A 21,977-nucleotide genomic window follows, 5' to 3' on the forward strand; every position below is an offset into this window, starting at 1 on the left:
TATAATATAACATATGGAGATATACCTATCTCATAGAACTGGAAGGGACCCCGAAAGATCATCGAGTCCAGCCCCCTGCCTTCACTAGCAGGACCAAGTACTGATTTTGCCCCAGATCCCTTCAAGGACTGAACTCAAAACCCTGGGTTTAGCAGGCCAATGCTCAAACCACTGTGCTATCCCTCCCCCTCAAACAGCTAACAGCTGTTCAAGCAGTTCCATGACCTTTCTATGGTCTGCCACCTAGTAGATGACTGAGGAAGTTAACTCAGCAGAAATGAACTGCTTCTTATTGCAGCAACATCATGTGAAAAGAAAAACAAGGTTTTAATGTTTGTTAGTGCAAGGGTCTTTTATTTTTGGAACACTGACTCTCACATAACATCTTGAAGGTGCTAAGTATTAGGAATATATATGTTCCTTAACTTTGAATAAGAAACAGTCATAAAATGTCTAATTTTAGAAGCTTGCTTTATTTCTAGTAGGACTTACTGAATGTAAAAAATGTAAAATATTCACTGTTAAGGAGGCATTTTAATTTAACATGTATCCCAGAAAAATCCGTAAAGCCACTATTTTATTATTCGCCTTCAAATTCATCAAGACTCACTTCTGCAATTTTACCCACAGAACACTGTCAGTTGATAACAGCTAGGCAAGTGGCAAGCTGCAGATAACCTACAAAGCTGAATGACTTTTGTATTATTTAGTTCATCCACCTGTTGCATCTTGTCATTAGAGGAGACATGCTGATAAAGGAGAGAACAAGTCCTCCCAAACAGGACAGGACACTAGGGAAATGATTATGTATGACCAGTGGGCTGGCTGGCTGAAGACCCAGTGCAACTTCCAGTGAGCAGGAAAGAAAGGGAGATTTAAAGTGGGGGGAAATAAACCATATAAAATTAGCAGCATCTCCCTTTTCATTTCTGTTTGATTCACGTATATGTTTTGCCGTTGATCACTGGACAGCACCCAGTGCAATCTAGCATCTACTGGAGAATTGCCTATTTGTTGAATACAGTGCTCTAAACTCTGAGGCTGTTACTCCATCAGTATAGGGTGGAGGTTCAAAGTGCCCCCTCACCTTTGTAGTAGGGCCCATCTTCACGGAAGGGAGAGCAATGTGACAGATTGAAGTGGATGAAGCATGGAGCTGAAATAGGGTGACCAACTTTTCAAAAGGCAAAAGTGGGACACATGCAGGGGCCCTGCTCCCTGGCTCCACCTCTTCACCCTGAGGCCCTGTCCCCATGCCAGGCCAGAAGCCAGAGCCCCCTCCAGGTCACTGTGGGGAGCCCCAGACCCTCCACCTGCCCTGGGTGGGGTGCCGGGGTGCCTGAGGGAAGCCCCAATCCTGTGTCCCCACCCCCGAGGGTGCACTGCCCCAGGCAGATGGAGGGACAGGAGCTTCCCATAGTGGCCCAGTCTCCCCGGAGAGCTCTTACTACTGCCCAGCTCCAGCCGCCCTCCGGCTCTCCCCTCCCGCCCCTTCCGGCGGAACAGGCTGGCACTGCTCCTAAGCCTTGGGCAGGCGTGGAGTGGTACCACAGGGAATCCAGGACAAATGCTGTCCCGGAATCATTCAGCCTACTCCATCATTTATTTTTAATGACAAACTTTTCAAATCATGGGATTTTATCAAAGAGCTAAACAAACAGGCAAATGGCATTTTAAATACTAAATCTTCAACTTGGAGTTTCTTATCTGAAATCCCATTATTGCAAAATGCAAAGGCATAACCATTTAGGCTGGGAATTACTGAGGAGCCCAAGGGAGTTAGATGTCCACCTCCCACTGAAATTCAATGGAAGTTGGGTGCTGTCATAGAGAAGCCCCACCTGAAACACCCTCAGGATACACATGACAGACATGCCTGCTCAGTTTCCCTCCTTCAGAGTGCCCAGAAGTAGTTCAACTAGTTGTGGGGTTCATTTATTGCAAGAGCCCCATGCACATAACAAAACAAAAGTCCCACAACCATAGTCCAGATTCCCCCATCATAGTCCAGAGAGTACATGCAACATACCGCCCCAGCATCTATCACCAGGACCTGGCTCTTCAGCACAGTCCTCTCTTGTCTTTGTACCAGGACTTCCAACTGGAATGCAACCTTGCTGTTCCCAGCAGGAACCCCACAGCCTCTCTACTGAGAGCACCCTTGCCAGGGGAGCATCCCTTACTCCCCAAAGGCCCTCTCAGTTCCTGTGGGTCCAGCTCTCGGAACCCGGAGATGTCAATGGGTAAAAGCTCCTCCACTGCTTCCGTGCCTTCAGAACTCTCCAGCCCTCAGCTCTGGCTCTCCAGGTTGGAAGGCAACTCCCTCTGCTTCTCCTGCCTTCAGCCCTGGCTCTCTGGCTTGGGGATGACAGTCAGCAAATCAATCTTTGCTGCTCTCCTGCCTTCAAGTCTTCTCCCAGGAACCACTTTCTACTTCTTTTTGGGACTCTTCCAATCCCCTGGTCTCAGGCAACTCTCACCTGCTCCTGACTAACCCAGTCTGCTCATCGGGTTGCTCACACCCTCTTAAAAACAGGAGCACCTGCTTTGGCTTTGGGGAGCTAGACCTACTTCATTTATTGGGGCTAGCCACCCGTGACAGGTGCTTAATTCCTTTAGGATCTTTTGAAAAATCCCATCTTTAAGAACTGGTGTAGTCTTTACAAGCAGGCTTCAAACATTTGACAACACAGCAAATATGTAATTAAAGTGCCTTTTTGAAGGGGGAGAGGGAGATCAAGTTCTTTATCTGGCCTAGTTATTTCAGAAAGCTGAAAGTTGCACTATGGTTCTTTTCCTGAAAGCCTCGGGATGTTTATTCTAAGTTAATTAGCTGAGTGGAGCTCTCTGAACTAAACAATTTAAATTAGTCAATCAGGCATCAATAAAAATATCCCTTGGGAGCAGTTTCTCAACCTTTGGGTTGCAACCTCCAAGGAGATCAACAACTGTTGTCTTGGAGCAGGAGCCTGTTCCAGCTTCCTCCCAGAGGAACTCAAACTACTGCATCGGTTCCTCCAGAAATTAATAAGAAGTTCCAAAGGATCCAGCACAAAAGGGCTGAGAGCACATACGTGAATATCTGGCTACATGGTTCCTGGAAGAAAAAAGTTGAGAACCTGTGCTTGTGACATTATTTGCAACCTCAAACCCAAATGAAGAAGAGAGACATCCTGTTGATGTAAGCCTGAAGCTGAAATGAGGAACCTAGCTATTCCTGTAACAGAAAAATTGCAGACATGTATGTGGCCTACTTCTGTGACCTGAGGAAGCAGCAGGAAACAAAAAGTATCTTTTAAAACACTACAAATAATCCCAACTGATGTCCAATCAAACACACTGGAAAGATCTCTCTGTAAAACGATACATCAGATCCCCTTCTGTACAATACATAAAACGTTCAAATCTGAGTGCCTAGAGTTAGGTGCCCACATCCATATTTAGGCAGCTAAATGAGTGGTAAGTTCCTACTGACTTCACTGAAAGTTGTGAGTGCTAAAAACATCTGACAATCAACCTTTTTATTTGGGCACGTACATTTTAATATTCCAACCCAAAATTAAGTAATATTTAAAAAATTTACTTTTCCACTATTTTTTCTCTGCCATACTTAACATTTGCAAGCCCCCTCTACCTCCTTCCTTATAGAAATATTAGGACAGGGAATGAGAACTCACCCTTCCCCACCAATCCAAAATACATAATTAATTCCCTGAGACATTTTCTAGTATACTAAGCTTTCATGCTGTCACATTGACACATGCTGCAACCACATGAATTGCAACCATTGTTTATTTGTTAAGAAAACTTGTTTAGATGATAATTTACAAAAAGCACAAGTAATTCTATTGGTCTCATGTTTTCTAAAAGCGTATTTACTCAAAACCTAAATTCTGGAACACCTCTGACATGTCAATAACCCTCTAACAGGAGATATTTTTTTTTTTTTAAATCCAGTTCCAGAAAAGGAGACCAACAAGCTCTTAATATACAAAGATACACAATGAAAAACATTCGCAGGGCAGAACCACCCTAAGCCCACTAAGGGTACAGGGCACAATTTGAAAAAGCTCTCAGACTCAAGTCATATAAATAGATAGATATGATGTTATGCCAGCCTTTGTAATGAAACACTGTCAGGTTCAATAAAAATCCAGGAGGATCCGTTCTATATCATTCTGAAGAAGCATTCTCTGGACACTCCCTTGTAGAACCACTACAAATGAATAGCACTTGAAATGCTCACACAAACTCTAATGTACATGCTGCTGCTCTATGACATTATGGGAAATCAGCAAACAATATGGGACTAAAGCCAGTAAAGATTTAAAACCCAATGTGAAAGGTAAATATGCTTTCAATGAAATTACCTGAGGAGGTAGGGTCTTCAGAGAAGTCTGGCAGCTCTTCAGGGGGATCCCCATAGAAGGAATTGAATTTGTGGCTTGATACTGCTGCTAGTACTGCCCCCTGAATAAACAACACACAGTCTCAGTCATAAGCAGTAGGTCAACAAAACATGTTTACAAACACTGTGGATCAGTCAGGACTGAAGGCCCCAAGCCCTCCCAGACTATTCTTCTCCTTGGAGTTATGAGAGAGATTTCATGCACTCCATCAATGACCTGACTGCTGCAGTGAAACAAATCTCACAGCACAGCCAGCTATGCACCATTCCAAAGGATTGGATATGGCAACCCGCCTCTCTGTGATGGATATGGCAAAAGTGCAGCATTTATTTTTAAATTATTGGGCTGCTGCTGCTTCCCCATACTCCTCAGATTAATGAAGAGCAGCAGAGAAAAAAACAAAATGCCCCAAAGCACAGCTTTCACTAGTGCACAAGTAGAGAACAATGGAAACCAAAGCCCCCTGATGTAACAGGAACTGCAAGCCCTAGTTGACAAAAATAATGTCCCCCCCCAAGGGGGCTGGTTTACCCCCCCCCCCCCCCCCCTAAAATGTGCCTGATGGGCAAGGCAATGACAGTCACCCTCAGGAACTCATTCACTTTACATGGGCAAAAAGGAACTGGCAGCTAGAGCATTAAGAGTCAACTATATTCCACCGCAGAAGCTGGCATGAAATACAGGTTTAGAACGTTGAGAAGTTTCTGCCTTCGTCATAAGCAGGAGAACAAACCTCAAGAGTAGGCTCTTCTACAACTGTATCTTTGGAATGTGTTAAATGCTCCCTACGAGTTTCATCTAATTCACCCCACACAATCAATAGTTTTTTGGGTATGCTGCTGTCTAGCAATGGAGGAGCTTTTTTCAGCCAACCCTACTTTTAATCTACAAATTAGCAGGCAAGGAGTATAGTCTAGCATACAGTGGGCTGCATCATTCCTTCTGATACTACATGTGTGTTCTTCACTAGGAAATTTTTTACTGACACTGACTAGCCTCCTCCCACAAACCTTAAAAAAGCTTATCACTTAAGTATTTCAGGACATTATACAGAAATATTGTACATACTGGCCTTAAAATAACACTCAGAACCAGAGAGAATGAGCTGTGATGATGATAAAATAGCCCTTGTTTATTTTCTACTCCCTAAAATATCTTGCCGTGTTTAGACTGAAATAAATTAGATACCTTACTGTCTTACTTGGAAAAAGAAAGCACTTAATAGTTTTTGGAGTGTTCCACCCAAATCACATGGTAACCTACTGCTGATGTGTTTCTTAATTATGTGAGATCTCTCTCTCTCTCTCTCTCTCTCACACACACACACAAATTTCAGTAAACAAATTACTTTAATATAATTGTGGTCCAGATATATGTAGTACACACACACACAAATTTCAGTAAACAAATTACTTTAATATAATTGTGGTCCAGATATATGTAGTTTACTGCTCAAAGTAGCAGTCATATTTAAATTTATAGGCATTTATTTTTTGGACTCCTTACACTACTTTGAAACGCTGGTACACATGAAATAAAAGTCAGGCTTTTAAAATAGGTTAACCTCATTATGTGGACATGTTAACAATTAACAGAATTATTAATATCAAGGGATGATCAATGAAGAATCAACACAACACATTATTAACACATAACATAGAACTGTGAAGATGTACACTGCAAGAAAGAGAAAAAGGATGCATTGCTGCTTCTTTTGCCTTTTTGGTTTGCAATTGTGATTCACAGGTATTGCTCAAGAAAGCAAAGCCAGCTGACAGTTTTCTTAAATTGGTGGCATTCTGCATTATGCCTTTATAAACCTTCCAACAGCTTAAGAAAACATGAGACCTTTTATGTAGTTATTACTTGAAATATTACTGATAAAAATATTGCTTCATCTAAGACAGTTATAGTGGGAAATTTAAAAACAGTTTAAAGTGAATTAAGCAGGAAACCTGTGGTTTGTAGTTCTGTAATGTTTATGAAAGTTAAAGATCTGATCCTTAACTAAATCAAGGAAGGGCAGAGCTTGGCTGTGGAAATGAGAAACATTAGTTTACCCTATTTATTTTTGGAACGCCCATTGTGTCAAAGGAGAATTGCAATATTCTTGGACTTCAGCTCTAAAATGCCAAAAGGTAACATTAAAGATTCACAGAGAGCAAAGACTCATTTTTGTTTAAAGTGGATCTCATTCAGTAACAAGTATAAAAATAGCTGTCGTCTCAAAACCACTTTAAGACCACAGTTTTTCACTTAATGTCAAGTGATACTAATGAAGGACTAATTTTTGTTTTAAGTCACGTTTTTAGTGACTGGCTGGTTTCGAGTGGTGCTAAATGACCCTGATCAACTAGCCTCCGATATTAAAAAAATCCCAGAAGCTCTCACAGAATGCAGAAGATACTTTAATTTATGCAATGAAGCCTAAAACTGTACAACCTAAACTTGTAAAAAACTAAAATATAGTCATTTTCCCAGAAGAAGAACCAGATACTGCCTTTAAAGCACAGGGCTGTGCCGAGGAAAGAGCTGAACTCCAGCATGCGCTCTGAGTGGCACTGTGCCTCAGGGAGCAACCTGGTGCATAAGAGGAAATTTGCTGCTGCTTTACCAATTAAGAGACTGTAGTGTACATTCCTCTTTGAGGCTAGTCAGCTGTAGTGATCACTACTCCCATTTGGAGTGGCTTGCAGGACATAAAAGGGAGAAGTCTCTGTGCTCAGGAGAGCTTAGGGCCTGCAATGTGACTGGTGTCTGCATGGGGGAAAAGGGAAGGTTTTTTTAAGCTTCCATACATTCTTGTGCACCTGCACATAGCCAGCCACAGTATGACCCTATATATAAAGCATTAAAAAACCCCAAAACAAAAAAACACCACACCTGGGGGGAATTAAGTAGGTGAAGGGAATTTGGCAGATTTTCTATTAAGATAGACGGTTAAGACAGGTAAACACTTTGGAGCATATACAGATTTGGAACAATCATACCAGAACAATTTTATTTGAAATAAGTGTAGAGAAAGAGACATAAGGAATACATTCCTGAGCTCTTTGGTTGGCAAGGTAGTTCTGATAAAAATGATAATTCTAAGATGCAAAAATGCTCTATATGTGTGTGAGTCTCGCATAATGTCCCCAATAGTCTGGGCAAAAGATCAAATACCATGGTATATAAACCAGTATATAAGGAAAAAAAATCGGGGCTAGACAGTGGTATTAAGCCACATCAATGATAGTATGGAAAAGTGCCACCCTAATACAGATCTCCCAAATGCATCAAGTTGAGACAGGTACAGTGGCTCTGTGAGCACAGGGTAAACAAAGCAGCTGCTATTATAGCCTCTTTTCTCCTTACTCTGTTTGGGCAGGCTAGCATCTCTAGAAATGGCAACCTGAAGCATTGAGTACAAGGATTGCCACTGTGCTGCCCTAAGCAGGGGTGCAGGGAGTGGGAAAGAAAGCTCTGAATTCTCTCACTTGTGCAGGGTTGGGCACGATCTGGTCCCTAGAGAGAAAATTAACACTTTAATGGATCAATACAAGGAAGATAGTACAGCTGTCCCAGTTTTTTAACAACTCCTTGAATTCTGAAACAAGCAGTGGTTCCAATTATTGTTTCTGGCTACAAAGGTTACAGTAACCAAATAACTGTAAAACTAATATTTTCAGTTAGGAGATGTGCTGCAATTCTGGCAACATTCAGAAAACAACACTCGAATCTCTTTGGTATTTGACTCAGACATATCAATATGAAAATATGATATTCTCAGACCCCCCGGTAGTCGTTATGTGAGGAATTTCAAAGTTAGAAAAAATAATGAAATACTAAGAGTATCTGATCCAGTGTTAAAAGGACAATTTGTTGTTTGCTCATTACAGGAAAATAGGGTCTAATGTACAAGTTTTATAGTGTTTCACGTGTGGGGTGCATTGCAATGAATAATTAGTACTTTCAGAACGCCTCCTGAAGAACAGTAGCATGGATAAAGTAAAGTGGCAGGGAAAAGGTTGGTATAGTATAATATGGCATTGAATGTATATAAACGTAAGGTGCGAAGAGTGGGGAATTGCCTATAAAGTAAAGATTGAAGCCTTTGTGTAGACCAGAAAAATAGATTGTTTTAAAAAATGGTAGCTAAAGTTCTTTAACTAACGCAATTTTAAATAGGACTTTGTACCTCATGTAGGCAAGTTGTTTTTAATAATGTGTTACCTGATCATAGTTAAACATAGGAGGAAGCTGCTAACTTGTTCAGAAGCATGAGGATTATTCCAATCCTACATGCTAGACATGGTTAGAATTATGCAAAACTTCCATGAGGCAACTAGTTAAAATTAATCCGATTTTGCATTTTGTTACAAACCCTACAATTGGCACAGATTTGCCAAAAGCATGCCCGAATCTTTTGATGAACCTAGACCAAGTTTCAGGTAAAATCCCTCCAGAGAGGCCATGAATTTATGATTCTGAGTGGAAACCACACAATGTTTCAGCTGGATCTCAACATTCTTTTCCCTATAGTTGGAAACTGCTCCTATATAGAACTAAAGGCTGAGGGAACATTCTAAAGAATACCCCTTTGCAGAGAGCTATAACAGGGGTAGGCAACCTATGGCATGCGTGCCGAAGGCGACACGCAAGCTGATTTTCAGTGGCACTCACACTGCCCAGGTCCTGGCCAGTGGTCCGGGGGGCTCTGCATTTTAATTTAATTTTAAATGAAGCTTTTTAAACATTTAAAAAGCCTTATTTACTTTACATACAACAATAGTTTATGGGTATTCACCCACAAAAGCTTATGCTCCAATACGTCTGTTAGTCTATAAGGTGCCACAGGACACTCTGTCGTTTTTTAACAATAGTTTAGTTATATATTATAGACTTATAGAAAGAGACCTTCTAAAAACATAAAAATTTATTACCAGCATGCCAAACCTTAAATTACAGTGATTAAATGAAGACTCGGCACACCACTTCTGAAAGGTTGCCGACCCCTGAGCTATAACCTACCCCCCGAAAAGCAAATAAAATCATAATTGTCCTTTATGAACATCTTACGTTGGCCCTCCGTTTTGATGACTGGTGAAGCCAGTGGAATGTTTATCCTTTGTTGATATAACTGATTACAAAAAACAGAACAACATAGATGAAACTAAGCACTAGGAATTAAATTATGCTGTGGCACAGGAGTGACTCAAAAATGTACGAACTGGCTATTCTCTAAAGAAGCAAAAACAGGCTGCAAGAATATTTTTCACATTTTAGAAATTATATTTAGAACCTGTTAGGAAAAAAAACCAGTAGTCTCCTTCCCACCCAGTCACACAGAAGACACACTTTCTCCAATTGCGAAGAATAAAGAACAGATGGTTGCAGAATTTGGCTCAGTAAATGAGTGCTCCACCCCAAATGCTTATAGTCACAACCTCAAAGGATGTATTCTAGAAATGTCTGCAGTATGCTAGTCTGGTGCCAAGTGCATGCACCATAGGAACAGCAATTATAGTGAGGATCTAATATAGACAGCAGTATTAGGGGCAATGGAGGGGGAATGTTGCTAGGTTACCATAACCATACAGAGTGGAAACAATGCAACCTTCTAGCAATGATCACCTATGAAAAAAGACAGTTACCTGTTCCGTAACTGGTGTTCTTCGAGATGTGTTGCTCATGTCTATTCCACAGTAGGTGTGCGTGCTCGCCACGTGCTGGAAGTTTTCCCCTTAGCAGTACCCGTGGGGGGGGGACCACCACTGCGACCCCTGGAGTGGCGCCTCTATATCACGCTATAAGGGAGCCACGCGCTCCCCCCACCCTCAGTTCCTTCTTGCCAGACAACTCCGACAGAGGGGAAGGAGGGCGGGATGTGGAATAGACACGAGCAACACCAGTTACGGAACAGGTAACTGTCTTTTCTTCTTTGAGTGCTTGCTCATGTGATTCCAAGCTATATCTGTTGGAGGTGGGTAGGAGTTCACGAGTTCCCAGGACGCAGTACCGCTCTGCCGAACCCGGCATCATCCCTAGTTTGGGAGACGATTGCATAATGCGCAGTGAACGTGTGAACTGAAGACCAGGTGGCAGCCCTACAGATGTCCTGGATAGGGACATGGGCTACATAGGCAGCCGACGAGGCCTGAGCTCTCGTTGAGTGCGCCCTGACGATCGGTGGCGGGGGAACCCCTGCCAGATCATACCAAGTGCGTATGCACGCAGTGATCCAGCGAGAAAGGCGCTGGGTGGAAATAGGCTGCCCCTTCATACGCTCGGCCAAGGTAACGAAGAGTTGCAAGGATTTCCGGATCGGTTTAGTCCAATCCAGGTAGAAGGCCAGAGCCCTATGCATATCAAGCGTGTGAAGGCGGCGTTCCTCACTGGAAGAATGGGGCTTGGGATAGAGGGCGGGAAGAAAGATGTCCTGTTCCATATGGAAGGCGGAGACCACCTTTGGGAGGAATGCAGGCTGTGGGTGAAGTTGGACCTTATCCTTGTGGAAGACTGTATATGGAGGTTCCGAGGTCAAAGCCCTGAGCTCTGAGACACGTCGGGCTGACTTGATTGCTACAAGGCAGGCTACCTTCCGTGAGAGGTGAGACAAAGAACACGTGGCCAAGGGTTCAAAGGGAGGCCCTGTGAGGCGGGACACCACCAGGTTTAGGTCCCATTGCAGTACAGGGGATCTAGCATATGGGAATGAACGGTCAAGGCCTCTCAGGAAGCGGGAGGTCATAGTATGGGAGAAGACTGAGTGCCCTTGCACCGGCGGGTGGAAGGCCGATATAGCTGCCAAGTGTACCCTGACAGAGGTGGGTGCCAGCCCTTGGGTCCTAAGGGACAGGAGGTACTCGAGTATAAGTTGGAGCGGTGCAGACGATGGGGAGACTCCCCGCTCCCCAGCCCACCTGGAAAATCGGGACAACTTTGCCAGGTACGTCTGGCGTGTGGATGGCTTCCTACTTTCCAGGAGGACCTGCCTGACTTCCTCAGAACACCTCCTCTCCTCCTCGTCTAGCCACTGACCAGCCATACTGTCAGGTGGAGAGCGGCCAGATTGGGATGGAGGAGGCGGCCTCTGTCCTGGGAGAGGAGGTCCGGGCGTAGCGGCAACCTCGTCGGAGGGGCCGCCAGTAGGTCCGGTAGGGTCCCATACCAGTGTTGACGGGGCCAGGCTGGGGCTATAAGGATGATACGTCTGTTTTCACTTTTTCTAGGACTTTGCCTCTAAGGGGAAATGGTGGAAAAGCACAGAAAAGCTGGTCCGACCACTGCAGGAGGAAGGCATCTGAGATTGCGTCCCTCCCCAACTCCCCCCCCCGAACAAAACCAGGGGCAACGCCGGTTGGCGGGTCGTGAACAGGTCCACCTGGGGAATTCCCCACTCTCAGAAGAGCTGTTGAGTGACCTCTGAGTGGAGTGACCACTTGTAATGGGGGGAGAAAACCCTGCTGAGACGATCGGCCTGTGTATTGCGGGCTCCCGGTAGGTGGAAAGCCCTCAGGGAGATGTTGTGGGCTATACAGAATTCCCACAGGCTGAGGGCTTCCCGGCAGAGGGCCGAGGACCGTGTTCCGCCTTGCCTGTTGATGTAGAACATCGCGGTGGTGTTGTCCGTAAGGACTCCGACCACCTTGCCACGAAGCTGCGTGATGAAAGCTACGCACGCCAACCATATCGTCTGGAGCTCCCTGACATTTATATGGAGAGACAGGTCTGAGGTTGACCACATCCCTTGGGTTTGCATGTTCCCTATGTGGGCTCCCCAGCCCAAGTCCGATGCATCGGACACCAGGCCTATTGACGGGGCCACCTCCCGGAAAGGAATCCATTGGAGCATGTTGTCTGGGGAGAACCACCATTGTAGGGAGGCGATTACTGGAGTCGGTACTGTGAGGACCTTGTCCAGGCCATCCCGGGCCTGGGAGAACTGGGAGGCTAGCCATAGCTGGAGGGGCCTCATTTGAAGCCTAGTGTGGCGGACCACATACGTGCACGCCGCCATGTGTCCTAGAATCTGAAGGCAGGCCCTTGCTGTTGTCCCCGGAAAAGTGGTGACCAAGGCGATGAGACCTTTGAGGGTTTCGAACCTGCTCACAGGGAGAGAGGCTGTGGCCCTTAAGGAGTCCAGTAGTGCCCCTATGAATTCTATGCGCTGCACGGGAACTAGCGTTGATTTGGTCTCGTTTACCAAAGGCTGAGATTGGCACATATGGACAGGAGCAGGTCCACATGGGCCCTCACATGAGACCGTGAGTTGCCCTTGATAAGCCAATCGTCCAGATATGGGAACATCGGGACCCGTTCTCGTCTGAGGTAGGCTGCCACCACCGCCATACACTTTGTGAATACCCTGGGCGCTGTGGATAGGCCAAATGGGAGAACCGTAAACTGGTAGTGGTCGGGCCCCATGAGGAAATGGAGGAAGCGCCTGTGCCCTTTGAAAATATGTATGTGGAAATACGTGTCCTGAAGGGCCAGGGCCGCATACCAGTCCCCCGGGTCCAGGGAGGGGATAATAGAAGCCAGGGACACCATGCGGAACTTGGAGCGGACCATAAACTGAATGAGATTCCGCAGATCTAGGATGGGCCTGAGACCCCCTTTCGCTTTTAGGATCAGGAAATATCGGGAGTAGAAGCCCCTGCCCTGGAATTCTACTGGCACTCTCACCACTGCCTCCAGATGTAGTAGTCGTTCCACCTCCTGACCTAGGAGGTGAATGTGCTCCGGGTCCCCCGAGCCCACCAGGGACGGGGGGTGGTTGGGCGGGGGTGAACTGAACTGCAATGTGTAGCCGTTGGAAATGGTGTTGAGGACCCAGCAGTCCGAGGTTGTTCGTGACCATTTCCCACGGAAGGCAGACAAACGGTTGCCGAACACAAACTTTATTAGTAGGGGGGTTTCCATGGCAACTGCCTTGGTGCCCCCCTGCAAATAGTCAAAACCGCCTCTTTCCCTGCCTCTTTCCCTTAAAGGGCCCAGGCTGTGGGGCAGAGCGGGACTGTTGTTGAGGCCAGAGCTTTTGGTCTCTCGGCCTCTTGTAAGGAGGCTCATATCTGCTCTGTGCAGGGTGAGCTGACGTCTGTGGTTTGGCCTTGTCCTTGACTGGAGGGACGTAGAGGCCCAAGGTCTGCAGGTGGTATGACAGCCTTTCATCCCGTGCAGCCTGGCGTCCGTCTGCTCGGCGAACAGGGCCTTCCCATCGAATGGCAGGTCCTGCATGAGGCACTGGTCCTCCGCTGAAAGCCCTGACAGGAGGAGCCACGACGCCCTGTGCATGGAGATCGCAGAGGCCATCGATCGAGCTGCCGTTTCCGCCGCTGCCTGCAGGGCTGCTTTGGCTGCCGTCGCCCCCTCATCCACCAATGCCTTAAAGTCCTTCCTATCCCGCTCTGGGAGGAGTGGCTTGAACTTTGGCAGGGACTCCCATAAATTAAAATCATATCAGCTCAGTAAGGCCTGATGGTTGGTCACCCTGAGCTGGAAACTCGAAGAGGAGTAAAGTTTTCTACCAAAAGAGTCTAGTCTCCTGGCGTCTTTATTCTTGGTGGTGGGCGCGGGCTGGCCCTGCCGCTCCTGGTGGTTCACCGATTCCACCACCAGAGAGTTAGGTGCCGGGTGAGAGCATAGATATTCGTGGATCTTGGCCGGCACAAAATATTTCCTCTCAGCCTTCTTGGAAATCGGGGCCAGAGTGGCAGGAGTTAACCATAGGGCGTTGGAGATGTTGGCTACTCCTTGGTGAAGGGGTAAAGCCACACGGCCCGGCAGCGAGGGGGACAGTACATTGAAGAGGGAATCGGAAGGGTCCTCCATCTCCTCGGGCTGCAGCTGGAGGCTCGACATCACCCGCTTTAGCAGGTCTTGATGCGCCCTTAAGTCTTCCTGCAGAACAGAGGGCAGCGGTGCCGTGATGGTATCATCCGGTACAGGAGAGGAGGCCGGCACGGGGCTGTGGGCTGCAGCCGGTGCCGGGGGATCAACCCCCAGGTCGGAGTCCAGGTGTAGAGCCAACAACTCATGCTCTGTCGATTTGTCCCTTGGCCTAGATAGTGAGGCCGACGGGACCTCGGATGCTTCGCCACTGAGTGGGTTCCCGCCTGGGTGGGCATCAGCGGCCACGGTGCCCATTGACACCATTGTCCCTGCCATAGGACCCCTTGCCACTGTCCATGCTGCGGGCCAGGTAGCGCTATCTGGTCCGGCTGATCGGTACGGCCCAGCGAGGGGTGGCTGGGTGCCGAGGCCGAGGTCACCACCGATCAAACGGTACCATAGGAGTGGTGGAAGCAACGGTGCCTACGATGCCGTCTTCCACGGGACCGGGACCTTGACGTCAAGGACCGGTACCCCCCGGACGTACTGATCTGAGACTCGCTTCGGCGCCTGGAGCTGCAGTACCATGGTGCTGGTGACGTGCATCGGGAGCCCCGTGTGTGATGTCTGACAGAGCGGGAGCGTCGATGTCGGTCGTGCCAAGACTGGCTACAATAGCTGTGTCGTGAAGAGGAGCGCCTTTGATGCCTATCTCGGTGCCTACATCCACTGCTGCATGGCGTGGAGAGACCCCGAGACTCCTGCCCGGACAGCACCGATAACACTGGTAACCTGGCTGACGTTGAGGGTGATGGACGCAGGCTGCGAGTGGACCTGTCGCTGCATGCTGAACGAGGTAGAGCGTGGTCTTCGGAGTAAGAGCTGTGCTGTACCAGGGAAGCCTGTCAAGCACCCAGTGGCAGTTTGCCTCGGGACTGGGGGCCCGCCCCGGGCACCGGCAAGCTCAAAATGTCTCGAGTGGCCCGTAGAGCCTCCGGCGTCGATGGGATCCAGACCGCAGGAGAGGCGCATGTCGACACTGCCGGGCTACTTCGCTCAGCACGAGTCGGAGGTTTCGAGCCCGTGGGGGACCGAGGGCTCCCCAACATGGGAGCAGCCTCTCCCCCTCCCTTCTCTCAGCGCCGTTGCGAAGTCAAGCTCTTCTTTTGCTTCTTGGAAGGGGAGCGGTGCCGACTGGGGGAGGGGGCTTCGCTGCGCACCGACAATGCGGTGCCTGGTGCTGAGTCCACTCGGTGTACTGGGCTTGGAGCCAGCACCGATTCCATGAGGAGAGCGCGAAGTCTGATGTCCCTCTCCTTCTTAGTTCACGGCTTAAAAGACCTGCAGATCTTGCAGCGTTCACTCACGTGAGTTTCGCCCGAGCAGTGGAGACACTCAGCATGCGGATCACTCCTGGGCATGGAACGGCGATAGGAGTCGCACGACTTGAAGCCTGGGGCACGGGGCATGCCCCAGGCCCACTCTAACTACTGAAAAACTTCTTCCTACAAGCTACTAACAACTAGCTAAATGTACCACTAAGATCAACTGGAAAGGCTGCAGCAGAGCTGGAGCAAGAAGTTCCGACGCACCTTCACTGGCGGCAAGAAGGAACTGAGGGTGGGGGGAGTGCGCGGCTCCCCTTATAGCGCAATATAGAGGCGCCACTCCAGGGGTCGCAGTGGTGCTCCCCCCCTACGGGTACTGCTAAGGAAAAAACTTCCGGCACTGGTGCACGTGGCGAGCACGCACACCTACTGTGGAATACACATGAGCAAGCACTCGAAGAATACTTTCATAAAGAAACCCTATTTCTGTGGCTTGAGATATTTGCCTCATATTTCAACTATAGTGCATTTGGTTTGAGTTTGTCCAAAATCTCATTTAGGTCAATGCATGACAAGACCATCTAAATAAGACATCTTATATTCAAGATAATTAATCAATGATCATTAGACTAATTAAGATTCCTGACCTCATAATTCTAGATATTTCAGACTATAAACACTCAATTTTTAAATGAAACCAAGAGACTAAAATGGAGGGGACTAGTGTCTGCAGCATGACACAGTTGTAAACTAATCCATTCTAAATATCTATTTCAACTTTAAATCTTTAATATTTTAAAAAATACATAGAACTCTTGACTTGTATTAAAAGAAGTCAATATGGCTTGTCTATATGGTGCAGCAATGCAGACCAGAAGGGTGTAAATAGTATAGCACTCTATAGTGTGGTGCTCTAACTGCCCTGCATAGATCCCACTGATGTGCTCTAAAAGGTTTCTAGTGCATGTGTTTGGGATTATATCAACATGCACTAGGTACCTTGTAGACCATGTCAGCAGAGTCTATAAGTGGCAGTTAGAGCGCAACACTTTAGAGCGCTCTACTATTTACACCTTCCTGGTGTGCCCTGTCGCACCATATAAACAAGCCCTATGACACTTAATATGAAAGTTCTTTCACATAGAATTAGGTACTAAAGAAAACCATATAAAATTTAAGGTAATGCAATTATATCTGTCTTAATGTCAGATTCCTTTTACCTTTAGTTTCCTTCTTGCATTGAATTTCCTCAGTTGCTCTACTGTTTCTGGAAGATGAATCTTGTATGCATAGCGATCCCTCTCCTACAATAAAAAACAAAAAACAAAAAACTCAAACTTCGCTCTGACAAAAAATATTAAAAATTGGCCAAGATATGCATTAGATAATCACACAGCAAGTTAGGATTTGATTACATTGATGTAAACCAGGGGTTGGCAACCTTCGGCACGTGGCCCATCAAGGTAATCTGCTGGTGGGCCGCGAGACATTTTGTTTACGTCTGCGCTGCTTCCCGCAGCTCCCATTGGCCAGGAACGGCGAACTGCGGCCACTGGGAGCTGCACAGGGCCGTGCCTGCAAACCATCAACGTAAACAAAATGTCTCGCGGCCCGCCAGCGGATTACCCTGATGGGCCATGTGCCGAAGGTTGCCGACACCTGATGTAAACATTAAGGAAATTTCTTATAGAAACCAAGATGGTTGGATTCCAGAATGGGAGAAAGACAGGTGATGTGTTGTCACTTCCTGTGGCTGAAATCTATTGTCAGTTGGTAGAATATTAATGGAACAGATTCTGTAAATTGCTTGGTAAGAGTTTTTCCTAAAATGGCAAATTACAAAAGAATTCATTAAATAACATGGAACCCCCAATGTGAGCTGCTTCACTTAAGCTGGATTTTATTTTTACTTCCTGTACTTAGTAAGTTTTCGACAGCAACAAAAAGAAAACACAATGTGAAAAAAAATTATACAATCTATTCAATACCGGAGATTATAACTCCTAAAAGGCAGTGTCTTAAAAAAACATATCTGATGCAAAGTTAGAAATAATGTAATTATTGCAGGTATGTTTGCTGCTCCCCATTCTTGTTAACAACATTCTTAAACACATAACACAATTTGAACACTTGAGCATCTAGTCAATTTAAAGCCATTAAATTGTATGTATTACTGAAAGGAGTGGAGAGACAATCTTATTGATCTCTTTCAGTTTTAAGATTAATTGGTTAAAATTTTAGTACACTACAGTAGCTTTAAGATGTTGGTCATTTCAGCGTTTAAATACACAAATAATTATATCAGTATTAACTGATCATATTTAAAATGGCTTGTGTAACTGCAGACTCCTTTCTTCATTACTATTAAGTTATCAAAGAATATTTGAATGTATCACCATATAATATTACACTTCAGCTTTAATATAAGGAAAACAGATGTAGTGGCTCTGTAAAACACTTATATTAATTAAAAAATATACTCTGGAGAGCCATATGATAGACAGCATCATCTACCACAAATGACATTCACTACCACATTCATACTAATAATCTGTGTATATTGCATCCTGTCAATGACTCATGGCTATGTGGGGTTAATGAAATTTTGATTCAGGAAAGGAAGGCTGAGTTTAGCTTAGTAAGGCAGATATATGAGAAGACTGAATTAGAGAATGCCAATAGCCACTTCAGGATTATGCTGGCTAGTATCTATTACAAACTCAATTTTGCTTCTTCTCGCCTGCCCAACCCTCTCACCCAACTTTAAGTTCACAAAATAAAGTTATATCAGCCTCAAAATGTGCAGGTTAGCACTATGTAGGGCCAAGGTTACATTTTTCTGCTAAATTTGCAGGGATTTGGACAATAAAGCTCCTCAGTTATGACACCCTAGTGACAGAGGCATTCACTAGAGTTAAAAAAGTCTAACTTTCCTTTGGCCACACGACAGAAAACAAAACGCAAAATAGAAAGCAAGAGAGAAATAAAACGTTGTTAACCAGATTCTAACTAGTAATGCCCAGAACCAAAATTTATTAACTTCTGAGTGTGGAATGCTGCTATCGACCTCCAGCTCTGGTGAGTTTAGCACAGGACATCCTAGGGACTGCTGGAGAGCTCTGCTTACATTCTCCCCAAGCTCCCACCTTTCTTTGTAGAGATAGGCTTCAAAATGTAACTCCTATCACTAGCAAGGTTTCTCAGTGGAAAAACATCTATTTTCATACCAGAAGGCTGATAAAAGCAGCTGCTGAGCCTTCTCAGGTCACCTGCAGGGGAAGGAGGAAGAGATGGAAGATAAAGCTTCTAAAATTCACATGGGATTCTATCATCTGGACTCTAGGAGGGCCATAGGAAGAAGTGGGACTGCTCCCCAAATCATCTTCCACACAGCACTACTCTACATTCCACAGTCCTCTTGAGGCACATATGGGGGCTCAATCCTGCAAGGTGTCGAGCACTCAGGCCCCAATCCAGTAAAGCACTTAAGCACATCTAAATGTTTCTGTAACTTGATGGCTAATCAAAAGAGCAAAAAACCAACTCCATGTTTTTAAGGATATGAACTTTTGAGATGTTATGTTGTTGGCTTTATTTACCTTCAGCCAAGGATGATTCAGGGCCTCATAAACGGTTATTCTTTCAGCTGGGTCCAGCATAAGCATGCGGCGTACCAGATCTTTGGCACTTTCAGAGATATGGCTCCATTGCCTGGGATTCATCTGATTGTAAGTGAAGAAAAAAATTAAAGCAAGTGACTGAGTACAACTATTACAGGATACAGTTATTCTGTACAATGAGCAACTAAGGTATAAGGGTAGGTGACATTGGTACTATTGTCAATATTTTATTACTATGAATGTACACATAAGACTTGTGCACCATTAAAAAAATATAGATACATGCTAGTATGTGAAAACTAAAACACTACGTACAGTGCTCGATGATTATACAACTGGTAATATGGTACCCATTTTTCCATCTACTTTTTTGCATGTAATGTTCCCTACAGATCAAATTCACCCTTCCCTGCACAAAGCAAAAGTAATCAGGCTTTGTCTGTGGAAATGAAATGGATGAAGGGACAAGTTTATGAGCTGCAGTGCAGCCACTCTACACCACAGTGAAGTGTTGAGCTGCTGGATCTGAATAAGAGGGAAATCAGTGGCGTTCCATGGCCCCTCCCACCCTATGGTTCTTAGGAATGCAGAGGACCTTGTGGACAACTGCTCCTTCCATAAGGCCAGTGTAAGGTTTAAAGGTTTCAGGAAACCTTTCGCTATTTCCTTGCAAGGGTAGAATTTCATCCAGAATCATTGAGACAAACAAATGTACACTTCAATGCCACTTTTAGAATCAGTTTCAGAGTAGAATCACACTAAGCAAGCAACAACATACAAGGCGATGTATAGTATAATCACAAATTTCAAGTGTGATCAGCTTTGTGCCTTCAGCTGTTCAAGAAGAGATGATTACCAATATAGGCACACTCAATTAAGCATCTTACTGTTGTTGTAAAGCACTTTTTTCCCTGAGGCTCTCAGCTGCAGAGTAGACATACCCTGGTTCATTAATGTAAAGAATACTACATATTATACGACTATCAAACTTTAGCAAGATTTTGGGCAATATTCTTACCACTTTGCTAATGTACTAAAGGTGTGATTTTGATGTATGCAAAGAAGAAATGAAATGAAAGGGCTTTAGCTCCTTCCTCATAATGACTCCATGATGTCCGAAAGTGTTATGAAACAAGTTTGTCCTCATACACTGTAGTTTGTTATCAATTACAAGTAGCTCCTTAGTAAGTAATCAGTTCTTTCATAGCTTACTATACAGTGTAATATGACAAAAGTATGATACCATTTGTACACTAAGATAACCACAAATATTTTTACTAAATTAATGAGATCATTCTTTAGCTATCACATTTAGCATTTAGAACTACAAACAAATGTGAGAAATTTTATAAAATGGAGGAATACATATAAGAGTTTATGTATATATCAGTCATACAGATAACACAGAACATATAGTACATGCTGAGGCCCTAATCACAAAAAACATTTATGCATGTAAGTAGTCTCCCTGAACTCATTGTAAAATCAGGGTCCAATTTTGATGTTACTTTAGCTGCTTAATCTAGATAAATGATATGGTAATCTAAATGCCAGAGACTGTTAAACACATACACCATGGAAAAATGGATCAATAATGATATAAGTATCTCTATTTGCACATAGAGAGCTGTTTGTCTTGTGGAATTTTGCAAATTTCAGTCAGGCTAATTAGCAGCCAAAATATAGAAAGCAACTTCCAGAAATTTGTACAGCAGTGTTTTACCTCAGTGAAAAAGTAATCATGCACATTGTCATTTACCTTATATTTTCCTTTAATAATGCCTTCAAATAATCTTTCCTTGGTTCCATAAAAAGGCAAACAACCACTTAGTAGAATAAAAAGGATCACTCCACAACCCCAAACATCTACAGGCTTCCCATAGGGTTCTCTTTTTACTACTTCTGGGGCCATAAAATGAGGTGTTCCTACACGTCCTAAATGGAAATACAAACAAAATTGAGTAAAGTGATGTGTTTCAAACATGAAAATAAAAGTGAATAGGAAAGAAATTAATCTGCATTAAACTGAAACAAACAGTTTTAATGGAAAGTTTTATTCACGGATTAAACAATTAGACAATATTTTCCTTTTCTATATTCAGTATTTGTGAAATGTGTCAGGATGGAGTAGTCACTAATTTCTCCGCTCCTTGGTTTACCCATCAATAAATTGGGTAAAATATTTACCTACCTTCATGTCATGTAATTAAAGGTTATTTAAAAAAGCTCTGAGATCCTTGGGTGAAATGTACTGTATAACAAGTATCTGACAGCCATGGAGAGCAAGGCTCTTCATTTATCCACAGAACAGGTACAACGGAAGACTGTTCCCACCTAAATACTTTACCAAAGTTTCTTAACTTTGATTTGTAGGAGTCACCTCTAGAGCTGAGATGGCTGTTCAGGCTCCATGTCCTTTGATACCCTTCAGCAAAAAGGCCATCAAACAGTGCCTAATGTTTTTGTGGTGTGGACATTGTCCTTGAACAATTATATTGACAACACAAACTCGCATCAGATGCGAATGTTTTGGGGGCAGGTTTTGAACTAGTCATTAAACAGAGGACCATGCAAACAATTATTTTTATGATCAATGCCCTTGAACTTTCAAGGGAGTAAAAACAAGCTTTTTTTTAGTATTACTTTTGCTCAATTACTAACTGACATGTTAAACTGAACAAATATAATAAAATTCATTTTAGCGCCCTCTATACATTCATCCCCAAATGGTCCCTGTTGCAAAGGAACTACAGAAGAATTGCAAATGTAATTTTCCAGCAATAGGAACTTTGTCTGTACTACAT

General features: G+C 44.6%; 1 protein-coding gene across 6 annotated transcripts in view; it reads right to left on the reverse strand.

Moving 5' to 3' along the window:
• LOC112116985 (peripheral plasma membrane protein CASK) overlaps window positions 1-21,977 on the reverse strand; it is a 408,250-nt gene that overhangs the window by 117,192 nt on the left and 269,081 nt on the right. For all 6 annotated transcript variants that reach the window (XM_024214779.3, XM_024214778.3, XM_024214777.3 and 3 more), the window contains 4 exons: window positions 20,933-21,108; window positions 19,153-19,275; window positions 16,774-16,857; window positions 4,371-4,470 (listed from right to left, as the gene is read on the reverse strand). In XM_024214779.3, coding sequence (XP_024070547.1) covers window positions 4,371-4,470; window positions 16,774-16,857; window positions 19,153-19,275; window positions 20,933-21,108 — 483 coding nt within the window. The remainder of the gene's footprint in view (window positions 1-4,370; window positions 4,471-16,773; window positions 16,858-19,152; window positions 19,276-20,932; window positions 21,109-21,977) is intronic.

This window comes from Terrapene carolina, unplaced genomic scaffold (genome assembly GCF_002925995.2).
Source record: "Terrapene carolina triunguis isolate 2854851 unplaced genomic scaffold, T_m_triunguis-2.0 Scaffold24, whole genome shotgun sequence".
Classification (NCBI taxonomy): Eukaryota; Metazoa; Chordata; order Testudines; family Emydidae; genus Terrapene; species Terrapene triunguis.